This window comes from Pseudoliparis swirei, chromosome 3 (assembly GCF_029220125.1).
Source record: "Pseudoliparis swirei isolate HS2019 ecotype Mariana Trench chromosome 3, NWPU_hadal_v1, whole genome shotgun sequence".
NCBI classification, from domain to species: domain Eukaryota; kingdom Metazoa; phylum Chordata; class Actinopteri; order Perciformes; family Liparidae; genus Pseudoliparis; species Pseudoliparis swirei.
The window spans coordinates 13404061-13417642 of record NC_079390.1 but is presented as its reverse complement, the minus strand read 5'-3'; the positions used below and the strand labels follow the sequence as shown (position 1 = coordinate 13417642).

The following is a 13582-nucleotide window of genomic DNA, read 5'->3' as shown; positions in this document are numbered from 1 at the left end:
TGAGTCACGGGCATGAAGAGACACGAGGCCTGCACGGGAACGGCAGCATCTAGCGGGCCGGCCCTGATTGTTGCTCCGCCACGGGCCCGATGTCGTTGTGTGGGTCCTCCACAGCAGCGGCCTCCGATCAGGACACCACCGGGGCGACGAACAGGGCGACGCACCGGAGACATCTTCTCTCACCTGACCCGGAGAAGGCGCGCGCCTCTCACGGCTCTTTTTATTCCAGAGCAATATCAGCGGCTTTATGGAATGATGAAGTGTGCGTTATCTCCTCGCGATCTGAACACTGTGCGGCTTCAACGGCACCACTTAGCATAATGACTAATTACTAGCAGTGTTTATAGGGAAGTGACAGCCTGGCACGCCCTCGCAATCACCAGCAGAAGAGGTTGGTGCCGCCATTATTACCGCGGCTGCTGATAACCTTCAGTCCCTGCAGAGGACTCGCGCACAATGAATTGCGCGCTCCGCCGCCTTATCAGCTCACTGACAGGTCTCCCTTTCTTTTATATTCTTCTATTTTTCATTACGCAATTAAACGATTTAGATGTCTTAACTTGAAAGGGAACACTCCCCACACTGACACACACACAAGCCCCCCCCCCCCCCATTCTTGGGAACAAAAGGCGTGACGATGCATTAGTGTCATGAGATATGGCTCGATATTTACAGCACGGTTTAACTCGGACACGGCGCTCTGGCCCTCACGCTTTGAACTCCCACATCTGGCTTTGCGCATAATTTCATTTGAGATGGTGATGGGGGAGGTGGGGGGGCACAAATGGATTTAGCTGCCCCACCTGGCCCGAGCAGTCCAGCTCAAGCTTGCAGCCACTGACCACCTGGCTTGATTAAAAAAGGAAAGCCAGGAAGCCTCGCTTCTGTTCTCACATTCCAATTAGTTGGAAACAAGGTCATTTTAATTGGGGGCCTTCTCCGTCTCCCTGCACGTCATCTTGAAGTCGGGTCGGGGCCACGGAGCTCGAATATCCGACACACTTGTTCCATGGCAAGCGTGTGCATGATAAGATATGGCTGCCTTGGAATATAAAGTGCTGATTGAGTGTTTAAGATTCAGCGGCGGGGCCTCCTGCTGTGTCGCCACCTGTTCTGCCAGAGTCATTTTTACCATCGCGTCGCTCTTCAGAAACAAGCACTTCCCCATCAACCAGTCCAAACACTCCCGAGAGGCGCGTGTCTGACTGCGTGGCGCGAGCCTCTCGTCATTAGGACATGCGACTGCAGCTGTGGAGGTCTGTCCGTCCAGCCTCAATGCCATCTCGTCTCCACGCCTCTGTTTTCTGTGACAGTGATGAAGTGCCTCGGCCGAGCCCTTTTTTATTTTGCTCCTCTGTGAAAAATGAAGCCATTAAGTTGCGAAGGGAGAGGGCCGAGCCCCGTGGGTACGCCACGTCCTTCTCCTCCTCGCGCATGTTCTACCGCGGCCAGTAACAGGACAATCCATCTCAATCAGTCCGTGCAGCACTTGCACCAGGCAACTTTTTTTTTTTTCACCAAAATGACAAACTCAACCTTTTATTAGTACAGGAGCCATAAACAGAAAGGTCGAACCAGTCAAACAGATGACTCACGTGGAAAACAATTATATATTTTGGGTTCATATTTCGCTGCTTGTGATCACTTTCTAAAATTTGTTAAAAAGTATTCGCCACTAATGTCAACTTCTCAAAATGGTTTCCAATGGTAAACTGTCAACCGAGAAAAATATCAGTGTGCAGCTTCGTGGTAACAGAGGTTCAGGGGCCTTAAAGGGGCCTTCAGGGGGGCTTCATTTTATACCATACTTTACTAAATGTCTGCCATGTGACTCCACGCTATTACCAGGGCATATAGTTCAGTTGGAAATCCTACCAGATGAGTTATTTGAAAGATTGGACTCTCACATATTAACATGAAATGAAAGTGCCCTCATGCAGTCTGGTGCTCATCTGATCTTCCCTCCCCGTATCTCCACAGAGTTCAGTCGCCATGTACGATGCGGCGAGGGTGCCGTCCCCTCAGGATGGCGCAAACGGGATGGCCCAGCCCGCGGTCCCCGGGCCGGGAGCGGGAACGGCTGTAGGATCAGGTGGGCCGATGCAGACCGCTGTGCTACAGGCTAAAAGTGTGGAGGGGCAGCCAGCTACGGAGGAGGAGGAGGAGGAGGATGAACCAGAGCCCAGAGCAGAGCCAGTGCTGGTGAAAAAGCCACACAGGGAGATTCTGGACCATGAGAGGAAGAGGAGGGTGGAGCTGAAATGTATGGAGCTGCAGGAGATGATGGAGGAGCAGGGGTGAGTACACGAATACCAATGGTGCCTCATTGTCTTTTTGATGATGACAATGTAACAGATGATAATGGGGAAGGGCTCCCTTGTTTGGTATGTAAATATCTTTGCTCTCAAGGTGTCATTTTCAGCATCCGTTTTCAGCAGAACATCCCTAAAAAAAACAAAAGGCCTGTGCACTCAGCAGGCAGACAGACAGGCAGACAGACAGGCAGACAAACATATAACTGTTTTTTCGGTAAGAATGATTACACTGTGATCTGAAATGAATTGGAGTTTAAATGTTATAACGACAAACTAAAATAATCTATACAATTATATTTAACATAAAGTCTGTGTGCAGGTTTCGCCTGCTCTATAATATTCTTCTGTCCATTTTGACTGCCTCCCATCAAAGTCAAGGACCAATCACGTCAAACCTCTTCTTTATTATCTGTGGCGGCGGCTGTATTCAAATGTTATAGTTGTTTAAAGTCCTCTCATGTTGTCGTCTGCTTTTATCCAAGAGCGAGTGTAAAATAAGTCTTCTTTTTAAATCCTTGTTCCTTCCTAAACTTGCCCACAAATGGGCCAGAACAGTTTGTCTATCGAAATCAAAGCTCATGGACGGCACACAGGGAGTTGAAACGAGCACCCGATGACCAGTTTGTGCAGTTAAGAGATTTTAATCAATCCAACCTGTATTATCAGATTATGAAAATGGTCTTGCATGAAGCCCAATAAGTCTTGAGCATAAAAACCAACCAAGCGACTCAGCATTCCGGTGGCAACGGGGATTTGATGTCAAGTGGCGTTCGCGTTTCCAGTGAAACAGCAGTTGTTTATCTCTCCTTCCAGTTCGGTTATTGGGGTGCGAGCCGTGAAAGCTTTCTCTGCGTTGTCCAGCACTCAACATTGACAGCCATGTTCCTGCAGGTGTGCCGAGCTCACCCGCTGCACCAAAACATTACATTCAAATCTGTTGCCTGTCAAAAGTCATTTTTATCCCACTATTAGCAGGAAGAAGAAGACAAAGAAAAACCAGCCCCTGCAGAGGAATGTCGTAAACATAAGGGGCTGTGTTGCTGTCGGGAAATGGGGCTCAGCAGCTGTGTTTTGTTGGTATGGCTTGAGATGGGATCAGGATGAATACATTGTTATTATTATCACTAATAATGTCATCTGTTATATTCCCTTTAAAAATAAACTTTGTATGATGATCATTTTGTGGTGGATCCTGTAGAATAAGAAACTGTTCCATATTATCTGAAGGACTCTACGGGGACTCTTTTGGCAGAGACCTGGTGCTTCCTGCTTGGCCAGCTGCCCCATTTAACAAAATTGCCAATGTTCACAATCAGCAAGCCGGTGAAGGACCACGTGCTCGTCGCTGTTCTAGTGGCTCCAGCTTGCTGGAGAAGAAAGAGTGGCTGAACACGAGACTGCTATCTGCACCAAAAGCCTGGAGCATGCAACCACATGTCACTCACTGGATGAAATGCGATCCCCGTCACATCTGGAGGCTGTGGACAAGAAGTGGATGCAGTCATGGAGACGTCACACGTTGGTTTGTAGACGACAGCTTCGAAGCCTTGAGTTTGCCATTCATGCCGTCGCCATCTTGGTTATTTGCAACCAGAAGTGACACAAGAGGCTGGAGCTAAGTACAACCATTGTATCTCACCAAAAAGTAATTGCAGTTAACTTTCAGGAACTAAAAGCACACTGAAAGGTCTAAAGTTCTATGATGAAAACATGGACAACTCAATGTTTCGGTAGCCACGCCCTAAAGTAATCTATTTTACTCTAAATTGAATAATAATGTACAAAATCATCATTGAAATTAAAGAGTGAGACAATAAACTTGTGTTTACAATGTTTACTTGAAGTAAAGAGCCATTTCCTCATGGACTTCTGTACAATCTGACTTGTTTGACAACCAGAGGCAAGTAGAGAGAATGGTATAGACAGAATGTAAGTTCAAGCCACTTCTGCATTGGCTTCACTTTTCAGATTTGTTCCTGGTTTCAGATGAACATGAGTAGAGGTGCATACATCAGCGGCAGCCATTTCGTCTGCACTATCTCCTTTGTGTCCCGGATGGAATATTCCTCAGCCTTGATGTCGTTGCATGTTTGCAGCCAACTCTTGAACTTCTGCAATAACGGTCTAATCCTCAGTGGAGTGGTTGCCATAGAAACACGGGCCAACCCAGTGCAGCCTGTTTCATTAGCATGATGTGTGCACCAAATTTAGGATCAGCTGTGTGCTAACCCCCATGGCCATTGAACATTATAGTGACTGCAGTTGGCCCTAATCCATAATCTGAAGGCTTCTCTGAGGCTATTCTGCACATACACACACACACACACACACATACACAAACACACACACGTTGCTGCTTGAATAACCACAGCTCCCGGCAAGCTCCAGGCTAGCTGAGTCTATAATTAATGATGAGCTCTGTGATCCTGCGTCGGCACGGAGAAAATTCACTTTCCCAGTAATACCTCATGACGTTCTATTCACATCACATTTGTCATTTGTAGGAAGCCGGCTAATCCTTTATATGTCAGGGGAGGGTGATTTAATTTAATGCAGGGCGAGCTAATTAGTGAGATTTCTTTTTTTGCGGGGGGTCAAGTCTAGATACGAGAGGTGGCAGGCTCACACAGGAATGCCAGTATGTGGGCCGGGCCTTTTAATGTGTTTCTGTTTCCATCATCTCTTGAGTGAATGAACTCAAAAGCACCTTTAGAAGGGGGAGATGGATTCGACTTTCCTTCCACTAATTCTCCCACCCGTCCCTTCTTTTCCTGAGTGTGCCTGTGCTTGTCAGAGAGTGGGATCTTGTTAAGACGCAGGCGGTGATAGTGGCGCTGGGCCGTAACCGCTGCACTCCACAAAAAAGAAAAGAGGAGGGGGTGAACTGCGGCCATCTGTCAAAGTCCACTCATCTCATGGCTTGGAGTCGGCGGAGGCGCTCCCGGTTTGAGAGCGGTGTAAAAGAGTCATGATGCCTTGTGGAACAGTGTGGTGGCAGGCAGCGGCTTGCCTAATGATGACAGAACACAAGGAGACCAGACACCCGCGCTGACCAGCCCGGCACACTTGGTCAGACGGCGAGCACCTCAGCGTGTCGAAGCGCTGCACGGACTCGAGTCCTCTCGTTAAGCTGCAATAAAAGGAGAATCTCATTTGCCAGCTTGGCTCGGCGCAGCTTCCCCACGCCTCTCCAATTTCTAATGTTCCTCTTTAAATGAGAGCACGTGTGCAGGATTAAGGGATAGAGCGGGGGATGAAACACTGGGACAGAGAGGCAGAGCAATGCCAGGCATTATACACAATTAAAAATGCTGGCTGGGGTCTATTTCCATTTGTTGTGGATGGACGCCAGCCGGCTCAGTATATCTCTGTGGAGACACGGTCTCCCCGTCCGGACTGAGGCCGTGGGGCAGATCGGAAGCCTGCCCCCTTCTCTAACCCTCACAGCATGGCATACACTCCCCCTCCCCCAAGACGATGATAAATGTCACGAGTGAAGGCCTCACCCCGGGAGCCAATTAAAGCAGTCTGTTCATTTAGCTAGCCGAGGCCTGGCAGCATCCCCCGAGTCATCTGAGTGCTCTGCCGCTCCAGGGAACATTGGCCTTATATATCAGATGTGTCCTATACATTTGATCAGTTAGCGTGGCTCTCGGAGGAGACGGTACCTTCGCCCTCCATCAGAGCACACTGCATGTACCAAACGTCTCAACTAACGCTCTGTGACTAGAAGCAACATACGATAACACAGTTCACACAGCTCAAGGACCACTTTGCATGCAAGGGTCCACACTGTATTTCAGTGGTGTTTCTACCCCACTAATTGAGGCGTAAAGACACCGCGCGATTTGAACTCCTGTGGTGTCGGAGCCGTTTTCCAGTTCTCTAATGAGCTTTCTTCACAGGGATTCACCCACTCTAATCAGCAGGCTGCGTGAGGCCCTCTTTAACACGCACACAGACACACAACGGAGTGGCAAGTGTGTGCTATAGGTCTTCTTAATGCGTGCACAAAACTGTGTGTTAGTTTGACTGTGGATAGTTAGACTGTATTTAAGAAGTGGACATAGTTCCACTTTGACGCCTCGAGTTCGTCATTTTTGTTCTTCCCTTTTTGGATTTTGGCTGTTGCTGTCTTGTTTGTTATTTCGCAACCAGAAATGATACGAGAGCACGAGAAGGTGGAGCAAAGAGCAAAGGAAGGATGAACAAAAATTGAAAACAGATGAAAAAAGTGACAACTCCCAGATGCCATGGTAGAGACCTGCCAATCATATGGTAGCCCCGCCCTAAAGCATACTCTGCTTTAGCGCCTATTGTGCTCTAAAAAGGGATATAATTCACTAAATGAACATCATGCTGTGTTGAAGAAGACTTGAAACAGGCAGAGGTTTCCACCTGATGTTCCGCCAATGGTAAGAGCTTTTTAAATACAAGGCAGAAACATGAGTTGATGTCTGTATTAAAAGATAATGCACAATGATGCATATCTGAATTTGTGTTTTTACATGTATTGCATGGCACACAAGCAAACCAATTGAGACGGCAAGAATACAGAGGTTTTATTGTCGTAGTCGGGAGCTAAATTCGCTGCATTTTGGCCGCAGCTGCTGTGGAATTGCTTTAATACCATCTGCAGTGAGACTTTTTTAATTACAAGCGATGTGCGTAGCCTGGATCCTATTTGGATAGCTGCTCTCAGAGACTCTAAAGCCAGAGCAAATAACTATCTCCACTCCGATCGAGCCCAAAAAGCCTGTATCATAAGGCGATAAGCCTGTGTCCTATAAGACTGAAAATTGGAGGGAAATCTCGGGGAGAATGACCCATTTCATACATTGTCAAGCAGGGGCGGTCCCAAGCCAATATAGTAGGTACATGCTCGACAATAGAGCTATAAATCCTGTTGTTAGAGAAGATGAGCAATCAGAAAGAGAGGCAGTGGCAGATTGTAGCGCTCCGACCATTGATCTGCTTATACTGTGGGGGAGGTGAAAAGAGCAGAGAGCAGCTTTATGGAGTGAGAGAACACTGAACTCTCTTGATGCTCCTCGTTCCGTCTCGTCTATCTGGTACCTGTTATCTCACCACGAAATCTAGGACCGGAGAGAGCATCAATTGAAAATCCTCTCCACTTCTCCTCACTGTGGATCAGTGGGTCGTTTTAATTCTGCCCCTGAAATAGCAAAGTGTGGGTATTCAGACTTGCCTCTCCATGTTCCCGGCATCATTCAATCACGCTAACTACATTGGCATCCGTTTGCCTCTTCCACCATTGCAGCGGGATTGATGGCTGCAGAGTTTCACGGGCGCACAGCAGCCCCTGGGGACGACTTGTGAAAAAAAGAAAAAGATAAAGGTTCAATTCTTCAGACATCAAGCACAGAAACATCGCTGGCAGTCAGAGGGTGTACGAAACACAAGGACGCATCCTCGTCAAATCAATGACATGTGGGGGTGCTCGGAGCTGTCTCAATACTCCAATCAAGTTCTTTAATCGTGGTGATTTGTCATGACCAGGGTGGCGGGGAGCCCCTCGCTCTGATCAATGTCCCCTGTCTTAAATCACTGGGACTTTGCATGCTGTAGGAGGTGCGTCGGGGCTAAGTGGATTTCAATTGGGCTCCGCTTGGCTAACTCTGAACATCCCACCTCAGACACAAATTAAAACATCGAACGTTTTTTGTTTCTCTCTTTTTTTCTCATTCCCAATTTGAATTCAGTGTTACCTGACCGCTCCAATCAGCCCCTTCTGTGCACAGGCAGATGGCGTGTTAGGCAGGGAGCAGCTTCCTTTACAGCTGCGAGAAGTGCTCATGAAATGTGCAGAGGACTTGTTTCAGTGTGCTCACCCGAATAGCCGCCGACAAACATCCAGCTTGTGGCCATTTACACAGATTGATTCAGAGCTCACCATTGATTTGTCCTCACTTCGCTTAAACGCAACTCAAAAGTTTGGCGTTCACGCAATACATTTTTTTCTCAGACTTCTTTTGTCCGTCGATTTTGGATTTTTAATCTCTGCAGGTGACTCACCATTCGACAGGTTCATGCCGAGGGGGGATTCTCCGGGCTCTTACCTTTACACCCCAGTCTCTTTGTTGCAGCAGCACCACTGCTGGGCCTGCACTGTCCGGCCTTGGTTAGCGAGCTCGACCGATCAAAAAGAAACACGACTTTGCGGAGCCACATGTCGCGAAGCGGTGCACAAGCTCAGAATGGAGCAATTCAACGGAGGAAGGAGAGAGAGAGAGAGAGAGAGGTGGAGGAATAGGAGGAGAACATTTGCTATGCCATGTGTCAACAGCTGACCCCTTTCTTCTTGCTTTAGCTGGAGTGCCAATAGAGATGACTGCAGCCTGCAGGCTCTAAAGCCCTCACCGACGAAGGAGAAAGCCCGACCGCCTGTCTGTTTGGGCACAGCGGATTCAGCCAGTGTCCTCTCTCCGAGGCCCCTCACCCGCTTGCCTGTCGCACACCCTTCGTGGACACGTGACAGACAGCTGAGAGCATAGCTCGGGACTGCTGGGGGAGTGGTCGGGAAGCAGCTAACGTACGACGGTGTGCACAGAAAGCCTTGTAGCTTCCATTGTGCTGAGTCGGCGGCTGCCGGCAGTGTTGCCAGGTCCGCGGTTTTCCCGCAGAATTGGGCTACTTTTGAAGTGTTGCCGCGGGTTTAATTTTTTGTCCGCTGGTTCGGGTAGACCTATTTTGCATGCAAATTACATGAATATCTTTAAATAAAAATCCATATTTTAAATGAAATAATTTATTTATACCCAAATCCTACCAAACTGACTCCAGATCAGCACGTACACACATGGACATGGACTTTAAAAGCAGTGTATATGGTTTGGCACGGGCATATTTTGAGTTCTGATATTGGGCTGGTTTTATTGGCCATTGGGCTGGTTTTGGGCTGGTTTTGATTGGCCATTGGGCTGGTTTTGTCACACAGACCTGGCAACCCTGGCTGCCGGGCTGAGAGATTGCCGTACAGCAGGACCTGAATGGTGCTGTCACACCGGCTTGCTTCGTGTCCGTTGGGCTCTCTTCCAGCTATTTCAGTCTCTCACTCGCACTTCTCATAATCTCATTCTCCACACCGCCAATGTGCTGATGGCACCAAACTCGGAATGCATGGTATCGACTTCTATATTTAATCTGGGAGCAACAAACGCTCCTCAGACCCGCAGAAATGAGCCCCCCGGTGGATTTGCGATCCAGTTTATAGAATTGGTCCTGCCGTGAGCCGCAGCTAGGAGAAGGTGAGAGGAGAAAGAGTCTGTGTTCCACTTTTACTCATTGTGGAGCTCAGATGTGCCATGTTATCACCTATTATTAATCTCTCCCTCCTTTGCTCTCGCTGCATGTTTCTCCACCTGTACAGCCAGAGCACAATGTGGAGTTGGTTTGATGAATCCACCAGGAGTTCAGAGCTGGATGAATTATGACTGTGACCCCGCCCCTCACAGAGCGGTCAGTGGTCAGAGGCTGCTGCTTGTGTTATTCACAGGCTGGGAGGACGTAGCCCAATGCTGTGTGCTGATGGTTTTGATTAATTCATTATCTCCTGCAACAAATGACACCACAATGAAATTGAATTATCGTTTTTGATGCTCTTCTGTTGCACCCACTGACTGACTATGAAATAAAAACCTGTATACTCTCAATTAGAAATCTACAATGTGGCCCGGACAGTAATTGCTTTCGTGTCCCGTTGCAGCGGTCTGCAGTCGTCTGTCTGTCAGCTCGCTGAACGCTCCTCTCATCTGGCCCACAGTTACGCTCAACTCAGCGCTTTGCTTGGAGAATAAAACATGAGATGCAGTCCGCCGCCCGAGCAGGTCGGGGTCACGAGAAGTAGACAGGGAGTCATCAGAGTATACACTCATCTATACTGTACATCAGGCGGAGTGTCCCTTTTGGCACAGATAACGCCGTTTGCCATTTGTCGGACTCTGTGTGATGACACGGCTCCAACACGGGCAGCTGTGACGGATGACCTCCAAATGTAGCCAAGACTGCAGATTAGTGATGAGTCAGTGCGTGAGTGTCCGTGCCTCTACTAACCGCTGTGTCTTTGTGTCCATCCGCAGGTACACAGAAGAAGAGATTCGACAGAAAGTGAGCATATTCAGACAAATGCTGATGGACAAGGAGGGCGTCATCACCAGAGACGGCCCGCACACACAGCCAGTGTAAGTTACCGGACATTAGTCGTATTGCTGCAGCCGGTCAAATTGTGTATTTGAGCCCCACCTCCAAAGAAAGAAAGAAAAGTGGAAATCAGTCATAGAAACAGGACAGGAGGTGACCATACGATAGAAGTCAGGAATACACCCGGCCATATCATAAGATTTTGCTTTAGAAGTCGAAGGTTGCGCATGCATGGGTGGGAGGGAGGCCCAGAGGAAAATGCAATGTGTGAAGCGTCAAGCTTTGTGAGGACCACAAAGTAAAATCACCTGCAACATCAGTCCAGCTTTATGCAACACTGCACACGCAACACAACCATCTCCTGGTCCGTGTTGTTGAGCCTCTCGGGTTACATTCCGTCACATCTGCATCATGGAACGGCTCGCTGCTGTGACTCGCTGCTCCTGTCCACGCGGTGCAGACAGGAAAGAGCCAAGAAAAAGACTGAATCTGATGACTACGAGTTACACGGGGCACTTGATTTCTAAACGGCTGTTAGACGGTACAGAATAATCGTTGATGGACGGAATAGATACGCTGGTAAAGAGGGAATCATGCTGATTGCAGTAATGTGTATGGCGTATGGAGTCAATCGGGTAAGTGTTGGGTCATCAATCAATTATTGTTAATGAATCTCATGAAAGCAAATATCCATAAACATCTAACACTGTACAAGCAGAAATTGAGGTTATAAAAAAAGGGCCTGCCAGTCTGACATTGTCTTCAGGCGGACACTGCAATACATTTTAATTTTAATTTTTGGCGTTTGACTGATCGTGCCTCACCTCACACAGAGAATGGTTAAAAGTAGACGCTTTGAAAATAGTCAGGAGCATTTTAAAGTCTATTCTAAACTACGCTGGAAGCCATTGAGGTAAAGATTAGCACGATAATTGCTAATTTGTTTATCACGAAGCCTCACGCTGGCTGTGAGCGGTGTGGCAGGGTCTCGTCTGGAACCAAAGGAACCAAAAGGAATGATTGCACCGCGGCCTTCGACCTGATCATGGAAAGACTCACAGACTCAGGGAGTCAGAGACTGACCGCTCGGGCCGCAAGTAAACAAGAAAGCATCGCAGCAGGATGTGGGCGGGGTGGCTCCTCCCGCGTCAGTCGATCACGCTCTGTCTGCGAGTGATGGAGACAGGCAGTGTGGCGGTGGCGGCGTGACTCGCTGTCTGGGAACTAATGACCGGTAATGACGCCGATGCTTCCCCGTCTCGCAGACCAGTGACTAATGACTCTCCCTCTTCTGCACCTCAGCCGGCGTCTGACATTTAACCGGACCACGCTGAAACGAGCTGCAGAGGACAGGGGATGCGCCGCAGGACAAAACATCATGGCCTTAATTCAATCGTTAGCGTGTCCGGGGGAAGTCGTCGGTGAAGATGCAGAAAGATTGTGTGTGTTTTTGCTTTCCGCGTTAGTTCACTCTTAAAGCCCCACTATGTAGTTTTTCCCTTTTAGCGCCCCCTTCAGGTTTGTAGGTATTTAACGTTTACTTCAGTGTCGTAAATACCCAGTTACGATAGATGCAGCCTTGGGATCATGTGTTGTCCTGTATTATAATATTATTATTATTATTATTTGTACGTGTCACGGGTTATAAAAGGTGACGAGGGGGAGGTGACGCCAGGGTTTTTTTGTTTGGAGCGCGCTGACAGGCGGCGGACTCAGAACGGCAGCAATCCGGCGACTGTTTCTATTTTGGATTCATACCAACGGGCGGGATCACTAATAGAAGACTGCGCAGGAACACTGTGAACTGGCCCAGCACCTACCGGACTAGGGTGAAGTAGCGCGGGGATTGAACGCGGCGCCTCGCCATGTCTTTGCCTGGTCGGTCAGCTGTTTGCCGGCTTTTTTTGGGGGGTGGGAGGGGTGTGCGCATGCAGTCATTTACTTTTGTTTTGGGGGACTGCAAATGTGGAGTACGTGTGATCGAATACAATATTGTTGACAACGCCAAAAAGCTACATAAAAAAGCTACCCTTATACTGGAGCTGCGAGCGTGGAGTGGCACTTTATGACATTGCGTAATCACTGGCAGAAAGCAGGTCGAAGTACATCCGCCGGATGGACCGGGCGGCTCCAGAATCTTACATAGCGGAGTTATTTCCCCACAGACCCCCAATGGCAATAGCGGAGACGCAAATCGTCATATTAAAAGTCATTGTAGCGGCACAATTTTTTTCAAGCTGTTATTTTAAGGTGCCAAAAGTTACATAGTGTTGCTTTAAGGGCACTCCTCAGTCTGGCCAATTGGGGATTTCAGAGCTCGCCTCACAAGTGCTGCAACTTTCCATTCCCAGAAAGGCCTTGATGTGGAAAATGTAAGGTTGTAATTTGCAGGGTTGTTATGCCCCCTGCCCGATCCCCCTCATACTCAACACTCCCCCAGGCCCTTACACACACACACACACACACAATTTTTCCTGAGAGTAAACTACGTCCTCTGCGCACTATTGTGACTTTGCTGGTGAAGTGCCTACTTCCCTGAAGCATTATGGGTAACGTGCATTGATCAACCGGTGGATTGGCCTTGGGGTAAATCTGTGCTATAGGCCCCCTGATACTCACTGCCACCGGCAATAAACGCAGAGCAACAATCCCCCGCATTAATAGGTAATATGGTTGGGCCCAACTCACCGCATGTGAACAGCCTAAACAGTGATATGATGCTGGTGGTCTCATCTCACATTAGTGGTGAGGTTGTTTCACTGCCCTCGTATGTCTCTAAAGCTACACTGGGCCTCCTTTATAGCAACGCTACTGGAAGTCAGTCCACCACTTCGATCCTGACCGGAACGTCTGAACACAACCCGGCCAACTCATCTGATGCAGACGGACGGAGGCCCCCTGGAGTGTCTGTATGCGACGTGAGGGGCTTTCCACTGACTCCAGTGTAAACCTGACGTAGTTTAAAAGACCCCCTCTCCTCCGAAATACATTTGGGGATCGTCTTTGTGTGCACACATCCATGTCCCCTTCAGGATCAATTGGTAATAACTTTGGTGCTACTCTGAGCTTTTTTCTCACACCTTGGGTCAAAATCCAATTACATTTTT

At 48.4% G+C, this 13582-nt stretch overlaps 1 protein-coding gene across 11 annotated transcripts in view; it reads left to right on the top strand.

The window, feature by feature from the left end:
* Nucleotides 1–13582, top strand: part of srrm3 (serine/arginine repetitive matrix 3) — a 68212-nt gene that overhangs the window by 29622 nt on the left and 25008 nt on the right. For 4 of the 11 annotated variants that reach the window (XM_056439571.1, XM_056439563.1, XM_056439582.1 and 1 more), the window contains exons 2-3: nucleotides 1981–2297; nucleotides 10415–10516. In XM_056439571.1, coding sequence (XP_056295546.1) covers nucleotides 1993–2297; nucleotides 10415–10516 — 407 coding nt within the window. In that variant the 5' untranslated portion in view covers nucleotides 1981–1992. Of the gene's footprint in view, nucleotides 1–1980; nucleotides 2298–2435; nucleotides 2530–3128; nucleotides 3207–3266; nucleotides 3838–10414; nucleotides 10517–13286; nucleotides 13394–13582 lie in introns of those variants that run through there. The other 7 variants (XM_056439591.1, XM_056439605.1, XM_056439614.1 and 4 more) reach the window with 7 other exon arrangements.